The sequence below is a fragment of the Callorhinus ursinus genome, unplaced genomic scaffold (assembly GCF_003265705.2).
Source record: "Callorhinus ursinus isolate GAN/ISIS: 27379988/994484 unplaced genomic scaffold, GSC_fseal_2.0 scaffold3, whole genome shotgun sequence".
NCBI lineage: Eukaryota > Metazoa > Chordata > Mammalia > Carnivora > Otariidae > Callorhinus > Callorhinus ursinus.
The window spans coordinates 44,737,322-44,753,598 of NW_027397065.1; the positions used below are offsets into that span (position 1 = coordinate 44,737,322).

At 42.1% G+C, this 16,277-nt stretch overlaps 1 protein-coding gene across 1 annotated transcript; it reads right to left on the bottom strand.

The window, feature by feature from the left end:
- Positions 1-449: 449 nt before the first annotated feature.
- LSM11 (LSM11, U7 small nuclear RNA associated) lies at positions 450-14,950 on the bottom strand. The gene is made up of 4 exons (XM_025867133.2): positions 14,204-14,950; positions 8,329-8,468; positions 6,339-6,422; positions 450-5,875 (listed from the first exon to the last, which is right to left on the bottom strand). Exons 1-4 carry the CDS (start codon positions 14,640-14,642, stop codon positions 5,465-5,467), a joined length of 1,074 nt encoding a protein of 357 aa, XP_025722918.1. The 5' UTR covers positions 14,643-14,950; the 3' UTR covers positions 450-5,464.
- Between the last annotated feature and the right edge of the window lie 1,327 nt (positions 14,951-16,277).

The following is a 16,277-nucleotide window of genomic DNA, read 5'->3' on the forward strand; positions in this document are numbered from 1 at the left end:
CAGAGGAAAGCTGGTGACAAATTCAAATGTTTCCGGAGCCATGTGAGGATCAACTAGTCAAATGTGGTCAAACCCTCAGAGGGAGCAGAGTGAAGGTTGATCTTAGCAGATCACGAAGAGAGGGGGTTTATGCCAGTGAGCTATTAGGTAGAATAAATTCACAGGGCAAATACCATTGCTCGGAGTTTAGAAGAGATAATTCACAATGTGGGCCAAGTTCCTTTTCTAAGCATGAGCTTCTAATACACATGGAAGAACAAAGCCACACAAGGAGAGTTGATATAGATATGTGTGCTTTGGTAAAGAAAAGGTACAAGGTTACAACAATGAGATGGCAGAAGGCTTGAAACGCATTAACTTTCTAGGTGTGTCTTCACTTGGTCATAGACTCCCATGCCTCCTCCCCTCCGTCACCCCTCAAAATCAGCAGAGACAAAGCAGTCAGTACATTAATACAATCATATTTATTACAGATTCCAGACTCCCATATGACACATACCTAAAGCAGAACACTGCAAACTGACATTACTAGCAGCAATCCTCCCTAAACATGAAGAATTTAGGTGAACTTCACAATTAGTAATTTCAAGACAAGATTATAAGTTATGGTTTTTCTTTTAGCAGCTGGTATATGAATACTGAAATTAGAAATACAGAGAGTCGTCCAGGTTAGCCTTGTCTAAAAAAACATTAATAAGTCACGGTGCAGAGGGGCATCCCCAGGGTTGCCAAACAGAAGGCTAATGTCTTTAGATGTTAGTAGGAAATAAGCAAATCACTTTTTAAGACACGGCTCACTACCTGTGTTACTGTCAGGACAACAGAAAAAGACCTGGACAGCTGCCCTAGAATCTAGTTCACACATAATTCAGCCAGATAATCATTTCAATACTATCCCCTAAAACTGTTTAGACATTTTCCCCCCACAGCTCTAAAAACATAACATCAGACATTTGCTCCAAAGGACTAAAAATCAAAAGCAATTGCGATGTATTGGGAGTAGCTTTTATGGCTTTCCTGAGGGACAGTTGCCATCTTTTCAGAGAGTGTTTTTAAAGCAGCACTAAGTCTGGGAGCTTATCAAACTACTTTTCATTCTAAATAAATAAAAGACCAACTGAATGTCTCAGGTGTACTTATTTCTTTTCCCCCAGATCTCTGAACCATCCAAAGCCATTCCTTGACAGATAGCTTTCATTTTTATTAGAGGAGGGTAAGAGAACTTACAAACACTTGAAAAATACTCAAAACACTCAGAGTAAAAGAGGTGCAACCCTTCCTCAGAGCCCAGGAACCAGTGACAGGAACCCCAAAGGCTTATCTAAAATCCATCAACTCAATTTACCAGAAAGTAGACCACCCACCTTTGCAATATAGGCCCAGATAAGATTTTCTCGCTTTATAATCACTAAGAAAAGCATCTGGGAGTTACTGCCCAGGAAGACATAGGCTGGTGAACAGAAGCTACTGAAAAGCGGTTGATTGTAGTCTATATCTGGCACAGGAAAAGAAAAATTAAAACAGTTGCTAAACCATTATATTTATACCATGATACTCCTAGGTGAACCTTGGCCTTCCTGTAGCAACCATTTCATTCATAAAAAATACATACAAATGGGAAAGCTTTGGGGCAGCACCAGTGACAGCTAACTGTCTTTGAAGAATTTTAATTTTTCCTAAAGGCAAAAATTAAGAGAAAATTTACAGAATCAATTCTATTTCATGATTTTGCCCATGTCAGTGGCTATGGGGATAGTGCAAATAGAAATACAAAACCCCTCAGCATCAAGTTAGGGTTCTATTTTTCTCTCAAGGGGTAAGTGGTATACCTTGACTTCTGTACACAGCTTCTGAGGATTAAAGACAGCTCATAGTTCATGCCTTGACAATCTCTAAAGGTACTCCTGGATAATTTTACCACAAGGAGAGATGAAGCCCCTCCTGACCCACTAACAACTCAGAGCAAGGATGCTCATGCATCTAGACTTTAATGCGAATGGTTTCTAGGCTTTCTGACTTGATATGCACCATGCACAGAGAACAAGGAACCGACTAGTCTAAAGCCATCTGCCTTAGACACTGCTAACGCTGGCTAACCATCTCACAAATGGCCCACCATCATAAGATGGTCTCTGAACGGAGCATAAATGCTTCCCAAGTACTAGAACAAACAATGTAAAGCAGAAGTTCTCCTGGTGGTAGAGGCATAGAATCACCTCTGTGTACAAAGAATGGCACATGGAATCATTCTGGGTATGAAACCACATCTCCCGTTGCTCAGTGCTCCTGAGAAGACCTTGAGAAGGGCACAGGTACACCCCATGAACTGTCTTGGAAACAGATTCCCATGTCTAGAGATTGTGTGAAGAACCCAAATTGGATGTTCAAAAGTAAGTCCTATTCCTACCAATTGTCCTAAGCCCAAATCCCTGGAGAATGCCAGAAACCAGTTTTGTTGCATTTCAGCTGTGTAGGGCCCCCCTCAAGTGAGCTCGTGGGGGCCTCCAGAACTCTACCATTCTGGCTGTTACTTTCTCTTTTTCTTTCCTTCTCCTGAGGAAGACTTCAGTTATTTTCATAGCAACTTATTATAATGTTCTAGGTGATGACATATTTTGAGCAGCACACAGGTTATTAGAACCAATTTTTTCTTCCTTTTGAAAAATTTCTACAATAATAAAGAAAAGGCAATAATTTTAAAAATTGATTTCCCTGAAAAAGAACTGTCATACTTTGTACAAAACAGCACATTTACTAAATAGTATTCATCCTAGAATCACTGTCCAAACCAAACCAACAAATGGGGGCATATGGGCACATCAGAATGATCACATGAGCTTAAAATAATTTTCAGAGCCAGAATTATTAGATTGGACAGAAAAGTAGCAAACCAATCATTATCTGGACATATGAAAATTATATACAAACATGAAAATGCAGCATGTGTTTAAAATAAATCACGTTAGATTTAGTCAGGCACTAAAATGAATGGAAACTGATATGTTCCTTTTGATACCAAACTTTTACTTTATTGGGAAAACCTGGTATCTACTGCAGCTTCTAGCTGAGGGACAGAAGGGCAACAGAGGAGGACATCTAACAGGAAAGACTGGTAAAGAGGTAGAGGCAGGGGTGCCTGATGATTAAACAAGGTAACTATTAACTGAGGAACTGAGATTTTAGACATACTATTTAGAAGAGGATTTAGATGAGCAGATTCCAAAGATAATTGCTTGACTTTGTAACATGGAACCTCTCTAAATGTTTATTCTATCTGATATGGCTCTAAAGAGGAATATTTACAATGCATTTTAAAATAAAAACAAGTAAACGAAACAAAACATCTTCCACAATTCCCCTTTGGGGATGTGTCATTTTTAGATGTGCATTGTCCCTTTGGTACTACCATACAAACCCCTTGAAAAGTTCAGGGGAAAGGGGAATTCTTTCTGACGATGAACAGAAAAGGGGTGGGCCTGGGATGTGAGGGAAGCAGCAAAGAAACGTTACTCTTCTTTTATTGAGGATAGTCTTCTAAGAACTTCCATTGTCCTTTAGGAGAAAGGAATGGATTATGGAAAACAGTTCCTGAAGATACCACTGCCTTCTGAGGACAAGTTCATAATTATGACACCTACAGAGATGACTTTCACATGTAGCACCTACCTTGCTCATAAGACATAGAACTCTTACCAAGCTATGAAATATAGTTAGTAAAAGTTACTCATGGCACTTAAATATGTTTAGAGACATAAATTCTTTGTCTCAGTGCCTCTGTGAGGTAGGTGTCTGATGGGAAAACCTGAGGCACGGAGGGGTTAAGTCTGCTCTCCTTTCATTGCATGACAAGCCAGTGGCCCAGCTAGCAGAAGGACCAGGTGTCCTAACTCCCTCAACATTATTCACCCTGCTTCTCAGAAGGCTTACCTAAGTTACAGAAAAATTACAGCAGGGAATTTTTTTTTCAAACATTTTAACTAGTTAGCTATTTCTTTTTTTTTTTTAAGATTTTATTTATTTGACAGAGACACAACGAGAGAGGGAACACAAGCAGAGGGAGTGGGAGAGGGAGAAGCAGGCTTCCTGCTGAGCAGGGAGCCCGATGTGGGGCTCGATCTCAGGAACCTGGGATCATGACCCAGGCCGAAGGCAGACGCTCAACAACTAAGCCACTCAGGCGCCCTAGTTAGCTATTTCTTATTCCCACTTTGAACATAAGTTATTCTAAAATAAAACCAAATATAAGCAAAACAAAAAATCAATATTGCCTAACAGTCTGTGTCTAGATGTAGCCTATTCTGTACTAGTGATTGAAAAAGCATATATTATGATTCAAGTAGAAGTATCAGAGGGTGCTACAGTGTTCTCATTACTCAAGCCAGGCTGTGAGTAAAGTGTCCCTTAGAGATGCCACCCACTGTACTCTGTAAGAACCTCTTCGGCATGACACCAGGGAATAAAACTACCATTCCTGTTTCATGGAAATACCATTCTGAAAGTTAGTCTACACAGGCCAGCCCTAACCGGAAAGGGAACTCTCAACCATGTGATACATACGTACTACTGAGTTCCTGCAGAACTCTTTGAAGCCAGATATGAAGGTCATAGTCACCTGCCATAAAGCTCATGGAACAGTTCACACTACATATACAGAAGGGCAATACACTGGGTACATGCACTAGCACCATGCCATAGAAGTGAGAGAAGGACAAGAAGCCACCTCGTGAGCATCTTCTAGTCCCATCTGGCTTGCCATTCTCAGAAGCTACCTCTACTAAGTGGGGAAGACTGCTGAAGTCCTGTATCCCTTTAAATAATGAGAGGGGTAAAAAGAGAATATTCATTGTTGGTTGCTTTGAGCATACCAGCTATCCAAATTTTACTCTTCCATAAGGTGGTAGCTTTCTTAGTTTTATAGATTTTCAAAGGTAATAAATTACATTTCTTGATCAAAAGAGAATGGTGTAGAGCAAAATTCCAAGGTCAGTTACAAGTTGGGGGTACAAGACTACAGGGAAATTTATATTACTACTCTTAGAATCAAATTCATGAGTACTTAGGCACTAGCTTTTAGAAATGAAATCATTTTTTGAGGTGTTTTTTCCCTCCCATCCTTTTAGTATCTGTGGGATGAATTTAATTCATACCATGACCCCTAATTCAAATGAAGATTTGATATTTGGTTTGAGTGTCTAAACTCGAGCATGACACCAAATAAGATGCATGTTGTTTCCTCTGTACAGCTTCTGACTTGATATTAATGCAAATACCCACCCTCCTAAGGCCTGTGTCCCCTTGAGGGAGCTCATCTTCCAGAGGGCTGGAGCTTGGCTCTATGCTCTGCACATGCAGGACCAGAGGGAATCATTCCAACTCAGAGTTTCACTGGGATACTATTATACAGCATAGCAGCAATTCATGCATTTTATTTCTAAAAACCAAAGCTCCAGTGAGGCCAAGCTGGTCACTGTGCAAGATGAACCAGGAGGACATTCTCGCCTCTAATGAAAATCTGATTTATGTGTCGAGTGAATACCTGCTGGTAATCCACTTTGGGCTTTCGCTTTTTCTTACGGGGCTGGCCCCTGGAAAGGGTGGTAGCCCTGGAAAAGGTACCTCCTGCACTTGACCCTTCTGTCCGTGTAGTCCTCCCTGACATCTCTGACCTGGACTCCTCCCTTGCAGACGCCTGCAGGGAAGAAGGGACGGAGCGGGAGCGCCTGCGTGAGCCCCGGTCAGTATCTTCTCTTCCCCACACTGAAGCCATCTTCCAAGTAGATGTCTGGGAATATCTGGACAGAGTGGAGTCTTCAACTGCAGACTTAGAATCTGCTTCCTTTCTGGAGGAATCTTGAAGTTTTAGACGATCAAACAGCTATAAGGAAAGCAATCATAAATATCAGCCTTCTCTTTAGCCTTCAACATCCCTCTTTCAATATAGAAAAAAACACCAGATTGCTTAATTAGGTTTTATAGACTCCTTGCTGTGCAATTTTTAAAAAGTTAGTAATAAATCATCTGTGTGTAGCCATAATACAGATAAATCAATAATGCCAAGAGAAAAGGCACCTGCTTTTTTCTGTGGTATAAAATGGAAAGACTTTTAAGGTTATAAGAGGTAACTTGTTGCTCAAATACTATGCAGGTCAAAAGCAGACTCATTTGTGATAAGCTGAATGCATGAGAAGCGAGACTAATGAAGATCTTGGTCCAGGCATACATAGTGGACAGCAAATGAGCTCTCCCACTAGGAAAACCTGTTCACCAGGCTCAGTGATCTCCATTTCTAAGCTTGGAAAGCACACTGGGTACTCAGGAAGTCAGGGGAAACAGCCTACCCTAGTGAGAGTCAATGAAGAATCCCGCTCATACGCTTTGCCTAGAACAGGTTTTCGGTAGGTCTCATCCACATCAGTAAGTGCCTAGAGAAACAGCCCAAAGGAGAAAAAAATTTGGCAGAATTAAAAATATTAGTTTTACAGCTTCCAGGAAAAAATTTAAAAAGCAGAATAAACATCTCATTTAGCAGAACGAAACTTAACAAGTGACTCCACTCTTGGGCAGAAAAAAATGGTAATACCTGGCACCCTGAGTAAGATTTCCAAACTGCTACCACCATATAATATGGGTTTTGTCTATGGTAAGGGGCCTTTACAAATGCTTGGTAGAGGTTCTTAAATTTCAGGGTGCATAAGTATCTAGGAAGCTTATTAAAATATAAATCCAAAGCTACTTCCTAGATATGCTGACTCAGTAGGTCTGGGATAAAGCCCAGGAATTTTCTGTTTTAACCAGAAACTCCATGATTGTGATGTAGGATGCCCCTAGGCTGCACTTGGAGGAAACACTATTCTACTGCTTCTTTTCACTCCTCATTTTCTAGGTCTTATGACAGCAATGAACTGGTATTAACAACCAGGGTTATATACAGAATTGTTGAATTTTTGTCTCTGAGAGATAAACCTCATGGGATAGCTATTTAGGATCAAATGAGATCATGTATGATAAATAAATTTGAAAAGTATAACTCACCCTACAAATATAAACTGACAGGATCATTATTATGACCATCATAGCAAAGATGTTCTCTTAAATACTATTCCTTCAAAGGTAAAATTTTAACAGTAAAGTACTTTTCCCTACATTTTAGATATAAGAAAAGTGGGCCTCAGAGAAATTATCTTGCCTAGAGTAACACAACTACCAAGTGGTAAAGCTAGGATTCAAATCCAGGTCTTCTGATTGCACAGTGGTTGAAAACATGATTTTAGGAGTCAGAAAGACCTGGAATAAAGTTCTAGGACCTCCACTTACTAACAGGGTAATTTGGGCCAATCATTCAGTATCTCTAACCTCAATTTCTTCATTTGTAAAAATGGAACAGTAGTAAACCTCATTCATTGAGATAAACCCTTAGTACACTATCCAGCAAATGCTAAGTGCTTAATAAATGGCAGCAACTACTATACTCATCTAGGAGAATGCATGGATGAAGATAAAACGCAGGAAAAAGAAAAGTTGGAGATGGAAGACCATATGAAAAAGAAACACCAGAAAGCCTGGTGTTTCTTCTTTTTAACTGCCTCATATTGTAGTTGTGCTATAATGTCTGTTCACGCCTACAAATGTCTAGTAAGCAGGCAGTAAGCCTCTAAGAGAGTGGGGGCGCATTTCCTTCATAAGGAAACACCATATAAAGTACCTTACTTATTAGTATGCCGGCTTCCCCTCTATCTTCATCTATCTTTCCAAAACTGTAGCGTGAAAGTTCCTTTCTGAAATTTCTGTACCTAGTACTGGTAAAGTACCAGCCAAAGTGGAAAATCAGTAAATATTTTGAAATGAATGAAAGAATGGTCAGTAGGAAATTGATATAAAATTACTAAACCGCTGAAATAAATAATTATTCCTTATGGCTGGGTTTCTTAACCACAGCACTAATGACATTTTGGACCAGATACCTCTTTGTTGTTGGGGGGCTATCTTGTGTATTGTAGGATGTGCAGCAACTCCTCTGGCCTCTACCCATTAGATACCAATAATACCCCATGCCACAGTTGTGACAATTAAAAAAATGTCCCCAGACATTGCCAATTGTCCCTAGGAAGGAGAGAAGGGCAAAACTACCCTGGTTGAAAGCCAATGCTTTAAAGAAAAGGAAGCAATAGAAAGTACTCTTTTGTTGTTGGCCAGGAGAATGCAAAAATTCTAGTTTTTCTGGGAAGTTATTCTATAGGTTTTCCTAAATAAGGTTACTCAGGTCATTTAGACATAGAAAAGATTTAATCCCTAGGAGGTTCTCCAACCCCTTGAGAAAGGCTTAATTACCATATTCCAGAACTTGTCAAATGCGACGAGAAAGCCTGTACAGACGCCCCGAAGCCCCTTGAAAGTGCGGATGTGAACATTCACCTTCACTCCCTCCCGGATACAACGATGGAGCTCACCCAGAGGGCTGCCTTCATGCACTGAAACAAGACAAAAACAGTAAGCATAGCATGAACATCTGCTCTCATTCCCAGAATTAACAACCAAGACCACCCAACCATCTCCAGCAACATTAGGCAACATGGTGCAGTGGCAACCTCACTATGGAAACAGGAAGGCCCAGTGGGCAACATAACTAGTACAGACAACATACACTGAAATAAGGCAAGATTCCACCAGAATGGAGATAAAGGGTACGTTTGGCTATCACCCAAATGTTTCACTACTCATATATCCTGCGTTCTATGATGTCATTGATTCTAAGATGCACCATTATTTAAAAATGTTTTTCTGGGAAAAACCCCACATTAAATGTACACATCAGCAGCAAAATTCTTCTCAGTTTTGTATCTGGGTAAAATAACTTTTTTTTTTTAAGATTATTTATTTATTTGTCAGAGAGAGATAGAGACCGTGCAAACAAAAGCCAGGGAAGTGGCAGGCAGAGGGAGAAGCAGACTCCTTGCTGAGCAAGGAGCCCGATGTGGGGCTCAATCCCAGGACTCTGGGATCATGACCTGGGCTAAAGGCAGAAGCTTAACCGACTGAGCCACCCAGGTGTCCCAAGACAAGTTTTTTAAGGATAATTCTCATGAACCACATATCCAGCTTCACTCTTTACCAAAAAAACCCAAAACCAAACAACTTGTTCATATGTTTAAAGGAAATAAACAATGTAACACACCTGCCCTTAAATATGTGCAGTCCTCTAAGAGAGAATGAACTTTTGGCCGCCCATCTGAAGACCCTCCATGCCTAAGCTCTCTGGAGCCACTGGATTCCAATGTACATCATCTTTAAAGTAGAAGTTAGAGACCTGGTTGCATTCCAAGCCTGGCTGATACAAAGGCACCTGCTAGGCATTAGGCTCCTATGAGATTGCTGATAAGCATCACATAAAAAGAGTAGGACAATTCATGGGAAGAATGCTGGGACTATAAACTGCAGTCTTTACTATGATGGATCTTTTTTTCAGAGCTTGGGAAGAGAGATGAATTTTATTTTTATTACTCCACGTAAACTTAGCCTTCACGATATGATGGCTATACTATATAAAACCTTCCAAAAGAAAACCACATGTGCACACACACACACTCTTACACTCACACTCACACATACACAGTCTCAGTCTTTCCCTCCCAGGTTTGCAAGGCGAAAGTCTCGAGATTGATTATTGCTATCAATAGTAAACACAAAAAAGATTTGTTTTCTTTCTGGTGGCATGAAAGACAACTCCAGTCTGAATGACTGAGCAGGTTACTCTGTACCTCCTTATCCCTCACTCATAGGTCAGCTTATAAATGATGGCACTGATAAATTAATAAAAGAAAATCCTCTTTGAAGAAAGTAACTTAGCAGATGAGAAGCAGGAGTTTATTTCAGATTGAAAATTTAGCAAGAAGGCACAGTTGAAGGCAGGGTGGCAGAAACAGAGGCCTTGGAAAGGAACATAAGCACCTTGGTCTGATCTTCATCATCTACCCTTGCTCTAGCAATAGCGTATTTTGAAATTCTTTGAATGTCTGAGTAACTTTTTCTCCACAAGTCTGAGTTTCCTTATTCATAAAATGAGGTTAGACTAGTTATCTTCTAGATTCATTTCAGGAATAAGTCTCTATAATTCAATTTCTTAGAAACTGATCATACTGCCTGAATCAGTTTCTTTGGCTATACACATTCCCTGCTTCCCCTCACCCCTGCATGTGTTTCCACCAACAGTGGAAAGACCATTCTTTTCTTAAACACCATTCTTTTTCTAACTTGTAAATGAATAGAGGTACTACTTCCCCCCCCCCCCGAGCCCCCAAACCAGAGAGAAACCACACACACACATGGTAACAACAGTTTCCTTATTCTGGTTAAACAAATGATAAACTCGGGTCTTTCAACTCTCATATCTGTACTTTTCTCTTTTTTTTTTCCTTCCAAAGATTTAATAAGGTGCAATTCCAGGAATCACCTCACTCCTTGTGCGATCAAAAATATAACACTAGCACCACCTATCACAGCAAACTGCCAAGGCAAAAATGAGCTCCACATTCTGAATCAGAATGCACATTCTGATCTCTTTCTAGCAGTCTGTATAACAAACTCCAAATGGATATATGAGCCAGTCTTCTAAAATTTAATACAACAAAAAAACATATGCCTTATCTTTGAAGATTGTTATTCTTCCAGATCTCCTTCTCCATTGCCACTATTCTTAGCCCCCAACCTTCCAAAGCCAGGTCATTCTTAACTCCATTCCTCTCCCTACTTGTGGCCACACTAAGCTCAAACAATAGATTCTCAATAACTAAGACATACCCTTTCCTTTCTCCTTCTCCAATCAATAATATAGTCCAGAGCCTTATCAGATGATTGGCTTATTATCTGTCTAGTCTAGTCTCCCAGTTCCCCTCACATCATCCCTGACACCATCATTATCATCAATTACTGAGCACTCGGTATGAGCCAGGCCTTGGGGTAAGTTTAACTTTATGCATGTTATTTTATTTAATCCTCACAACTTTAACACATAGGTACTATTATTGTGCCCCACTTTATATATGAGGAAAATAAGGCTCAGAAATGTTTACTTAAACAATTTCTCAAGGTTATTTACCTAGTAAACAGCTGAGCCAACACCCAATACAGGCAGGGTATATATACATCCTGACCTGAAGTTTTTAATTATGACAGTCTAAAACAATAACCACAACAATAATCTACAATAATCGCAGTGACATTTAAGATTCATTGAGAATTTCCCTACATGTAAGAGCTATGAATGGGTTAACTAGCTTAACTAACAACTAACAACTGTAGGTAGATACTATTACTGTCCTCACTTTACAGATGAGGAAACGGAGGCCCCAAAGAGTTTAAGTGACTTGCCTACTGTAAAACAGATAGAAAGTGCAGGAGCCAGTGTTCAAAACTAAAAAAGCCAGCAGTCAAACCCTTGAGTCTGTGGTCTACACTTCCCCAAATACACTTTACCACTAGAAAGTAAGTTATTAGAAAGGTTGCCCTAAAAGTTTTCTCGCTTAAGAATATACACGATGGTTCCCACTATCTATCAACAAAGTCAAAGAGAAACTCTTTGGTCTTCAAAGTGTTTTTAACAAATCCTTCTCTGGACCCAAATTCAGTTCTCATTGCTCTAGACACACACCTTTCTGCCTCACTTATGTGGCACCCTCCACACACCATTCTTCAGAAGCAAGCAAAGAAAAATGAGAATTTAGAATGTACTCCCCTCTTCCCTTACCTGAGATTAGCATAATTGCCCTGGCACACAGGCCCTGGAGTTGGACAACCCAGCATTAAGTCTCAGATGCAAACTAACTAGCCATGTGATCCTGGGCAAGTAGTTAAGCTCAGCGGACCTCATTTGTAAAGTAGTATCTAAAGGTAAAATAAGATAAAATGCATCTAAAGGGCTTGGCAAGTGCACAGCACTTACCAGCTAAATAACAGTAGCCACAATTAGCAACAATAAAATTGTCTCTTGACTTAAAAAGGGGCATGAGAGAACTTTCTGGGGTGATGATTTGTTCTGTATCTTAATTGTGGTGGTAATTTCACAACTATACATTTGTCAAAAACTCATTTTAAAGGGGTGAATTTTGTTATGTGTAAATTATACCTCAATAGCCTATTAAATAATTACTGTTATCCTCAACCATGCACTTCCTTAAATTAACTTTGAGACCTGAAGCCAATCTCTTCTAGGAACTCTTTCTGAATAAATTTAATCTTCACCCTTGCTTCTGTACTTTTCTTGCTTTCTTCCTTTTTGTTTTTTAAAGATTCATTTATTTATTTTAGAGAGACAGAGAGTGTGCGTGAGCAGGGGGAAGGGCAGAGGGAGAGAGAGGGAGAGAAGCAGATTCCCTGCTGAGTGGGGAGCCCAAGGCAGGGCAGGACTCAGGCTGAATCTCACAACCCTGAGATCATGACCTGAGCCTAAATCAAGAGTTGGACGCTCAACTGAGACATCCAGATACCCCTGTACTCTTCTTGCTTTCTGAAGCTCATCAGTTCTCTGTGATGTCTACCCATCTCTATCATGTACACTCAACTGTTTCTAGTGATGTGATTAAAATTTTCAATGCCTATGGCACATTCTGAGATCTTGATTCCAGGCATATATTTAATCATTGGAAATCAACAAAGCTGGTTTTCATGCTCTGTCATACCAATATAGCAGAGTGCTCCATAGGTAAAGCTAAAACCACTCCCACAAAGAAATATGTCTTTCCCTTGACAATCTCTGTAGCAAAGCAACAACTGGCAAAACGGAAATAAATGTTACAATCTGACACTTGGAGTGCATTTCCAAGATCTGATAGTGGCAATAAGGTCTCCCAAACTGCTCTTATTTTAGGAACATGCATACTTTATCTTTGTGTTACTGTTGCGCAAGCAAGCTGGCGGGCACCCTAGCTTTGGAAAGAAGGCTTTGGTATTGTGTGTCACAGTAAATGATCTGACAAAGATACATCTAACAGCACACAGCTTTTCAGGATGTTTCTCTCTTAATAAACACGTCTAGGAATGAAACAAAATATTCCCTTGCTTCGGACAACCCTCTATTCTAAAAACAGTGATTTAATAATGTTACAATTTAGCTATCAGGATACAGATGCTTTGAATGGCTAACTAGGTCATTGTGTTCACTGGCAGATGTCAGAAATGCTTGCCAGATGACAAAAGACATAACCCTGGGCTGTTTTTACTCCATTTGTTTAAGACCTAACTCACACATTAGCAACCTTCCCTGTTTACAGCTTTACTCTAAGGATCTATTAGGAAGCTCCAAGAGATTTCCTTGTGTCATTTACACCTTCAGAACTTAAAATAACCTGTGCATATGGTAATGTTAGCCTGACAGACACACTCCTGCACCCATACTGGGAGAGTGGCTGTGAAACAGTGTCTGGGTTTTAGTGGCATTTGTCCCTGCTGCATTCCAGCACTTGTGACTTGGTAATGCAAACATATGTGTATCAAGACCCAGTAGCCCCTCTCCTATAAGCACCCTGGAAGGAGATGTCACTTAATGTGCAGGGGTTATGCGATTATGTTCCCTGTTCTAACTGAACAGATAGATCTCCCCACACTCCGTCCCATCATCCCCAATCCCACTAACTAAACACTCTCCTTTCCTTAATATTGGCTGTACCCCTCCCCTCTGGCTGTGGTCCCTAAGACCTCTCATCACCTCCGCAGATCCTCCCTGTGATGTCCCGTTTCCGGGCCCCACCACCTCTCCAGATCCCCACCACCTCTCCAGATACCCATCACACCCGCAGACCCTCGTTGCAGACCCTCGTTGCAGGCTCTTCTTCACCTCTGTAGCCACTTCCACGGACCCAGCTACCTCCGCGGACCTACACCCGTTATCCACACAGACCCCTCCCGTGGCTCCTTATTACCTCTACAGCCTTAGCACTCTCCACCCCCACCTCCCCGCTCAAGCAGACCTTTGATTACTCCAGAAGACCCTCCCCACGTCCCCATTATCCGCAGGACTCAAGCAGAACCTCCTCACGGTGGCGGATTAGCTCCGCAACCTTCACCAAGACCCTCCCCCTAACGCGTGCGAACCTGCGCCAAGCCCCTAGCACCCTGCAAACACCCCGTGGGCCACCACCTTCCGGGCAGCCGGCTGGGCCCTCGTCCCCCCCCCCCGCCACCGCCCCGCCCCGTCCTCCCCCGCCGGACTCACAGGGCATTCGCGTGAGCACGTTGCGCGGCGCCTTCCTGCTCCGACCCGGACCCCGCCGGCGCGTCCCGGCGGCCCCGTCCCCTTCCTCCTTGGCCACCATGAGGCGGCGGAGGCGCTGGATTCGCTCAGGGTCTGGAGCGGGGGCGTCCTGGCGACGACGGGTTCTGGCTGAGAGCCCGGCGACGGGGACCCTTGAGCCCGCGGCCGCACCCCGCGCCCGCCCGCGCCCGCCGCCCCGAACCCCGGTCCTGAGGAAGCTCTCGTACTCGGCCAGGTTGTTGAAGCAGGGTGCGTTGGGGTAGGGGATGGGCGGCAGGCGGGGCGCGTACAGGGCCAGCAAAGGGTCGAAGCTGTCAGAGCTGACATCCAGCCGCGGGCTGGGCGGGCGCGCGGGGCTCCCGGCGAGAGCCGACCTCGCCCCCCGCTCCCGCTCCTCCATGTTTGAAAGGCCCGCAAGCCGAGGCCGATGGGAAGAAGGAGCGGAGCCGCCAGAGGGCGGCACTGCGCAGCCGCAGCCTGGGGTTGCACTGCGCCAGCGCGACCGCCGGAGGGCAGCATCTGTTCGCGTTCAGCCCCGCCGGCCCGCCACAGCGCTCGGGTAACAGATTATAATCTGTTTGAACGCAGTGTTTCCCCATGTATATCATTATCACTTAGGGTGTTTGGTAATACTCCAGATTCCCCGGGGGTGGATCTTGGAATTGGCATTTTAACAAGCCTCCCTAGGCGTTTCTCTGCTCTCAAACTGCAGTACACTCCTAGCTAGAGCTGATGGGAAGAGGCTGGAAGAGGGCAGTCCCAATCTGCTTTCATGCGAGTCTCACTGGGGGTTAGTCTACCTGGGCTCAAATTATTTCGCTTCTTTGGGTCTTTACATTATCACCTGAAATGTGATAGAAATACTACCTAACCTACAGAATTCTCCTAAGAATGAAGAGATACTGCATAGAGAGCATATAAATGCTCTATTAGCTAGTTAGTATTGGTTAAGTAGACAATGAAACTATGTTAGCTAGTATTGGTTAAGTAGACAATGAAGGATGGTTGGATCCCAGTCCTCCATTTCCGACACCCTATGCAAAAAGTAATTTGCATTAATACCACAACGACCTTAGTATTAAAGAAAATTCACTGTATCACTGATTTTCCGAGCACTGCTTAGGCAAGTGGAGGAAACTAGGAAAACAGCTCTTGGAAGCCAGGATGATGAAGATTTACAAGACCTGGTTGTACCACTTATTTTTTAGCATGAACACAGCATCTTCAGCAAAACATTTTTGCTTTTTGATATTAAAATGAAAGTCTATACAGAAGGCCAGATATTACCCCCAATCCAGCACAGCCAAGATGTTTCCAGTTACCTACAAGTCATACAAATCACCTTCCTTGCCACCACTCTCCCAAACTATCAACTAGTGTTAATTCTATACTAGCTCTTTCTTGTTTTGACACTTCTTTAAGCTTTGGAAAGCCCAAGAAAATGCTATTCTCTACCTTAGAAAGCAAGACGAAAATTAATACACAACTGTGAAACACTGGAAACACATGCTGCAACAAAGAAAAGCCATCAAAAGGGGTTCCTAAGAGCACTACGGGTTTAGTTATGGTAGGACTATTAAACATCTATTGCTTTGCTCAAAACTTCTGCCCAAACAATAAACAAAGCTGCAAACTGCTGCTAGTTCAATGACTAAGTGTTCGTCCCCCTATCTTATGACAAAATTGAGCCTTGGTAGTATTACAGCACCCACAGGAAGCACATTTCTTTGGGTGGTTTTGTCCTGAAAGTCTGTACTTTAATGCCTATGTTTAAATTTATCTATATAATTGATACCTATATAGATATAATTTATATAAATTTTGACATATAATGCTATCCATTTACTTACCATTATGTTACACTGGCCAGTCAGGAGCTACATTACCTTATTGCCTCATGTGGCCTATCGTAGTATACTGAGGGCCATGATGCCCAAAGTGCCATGTATCACCCACCATAGGCAGCAGAAGCCTTTTTGGTTAAAAATCCGATTAGCAAACCTCAGATCTTCACAGGGGGAGAGGTGGAGGCTGG

Coding starts and splice junctions, on each gene's coding strand:
- LSM11 (XM_025867133.2), bottom strand. CDS start 14,642: ATGGAGGAGCGGGAGCGGGGGGCGAGGTCGGCTCTCGCCGGGAGCCCC. Junction 8,469..14,203: donor CGTGCTCACGCGAATGCCCT/GTGAGTCCGGCG, acceptor GTCTTGTTTCAG/TGCATGAAGGCAGCCCTCTG. Junction 5,876..6,338: donor CTTCATTGACTCTCACTAGG/GTAGGCTGTTTC, acceptor CTTTCCTTATAG/CTGTTTGATCGTCTAAAACT.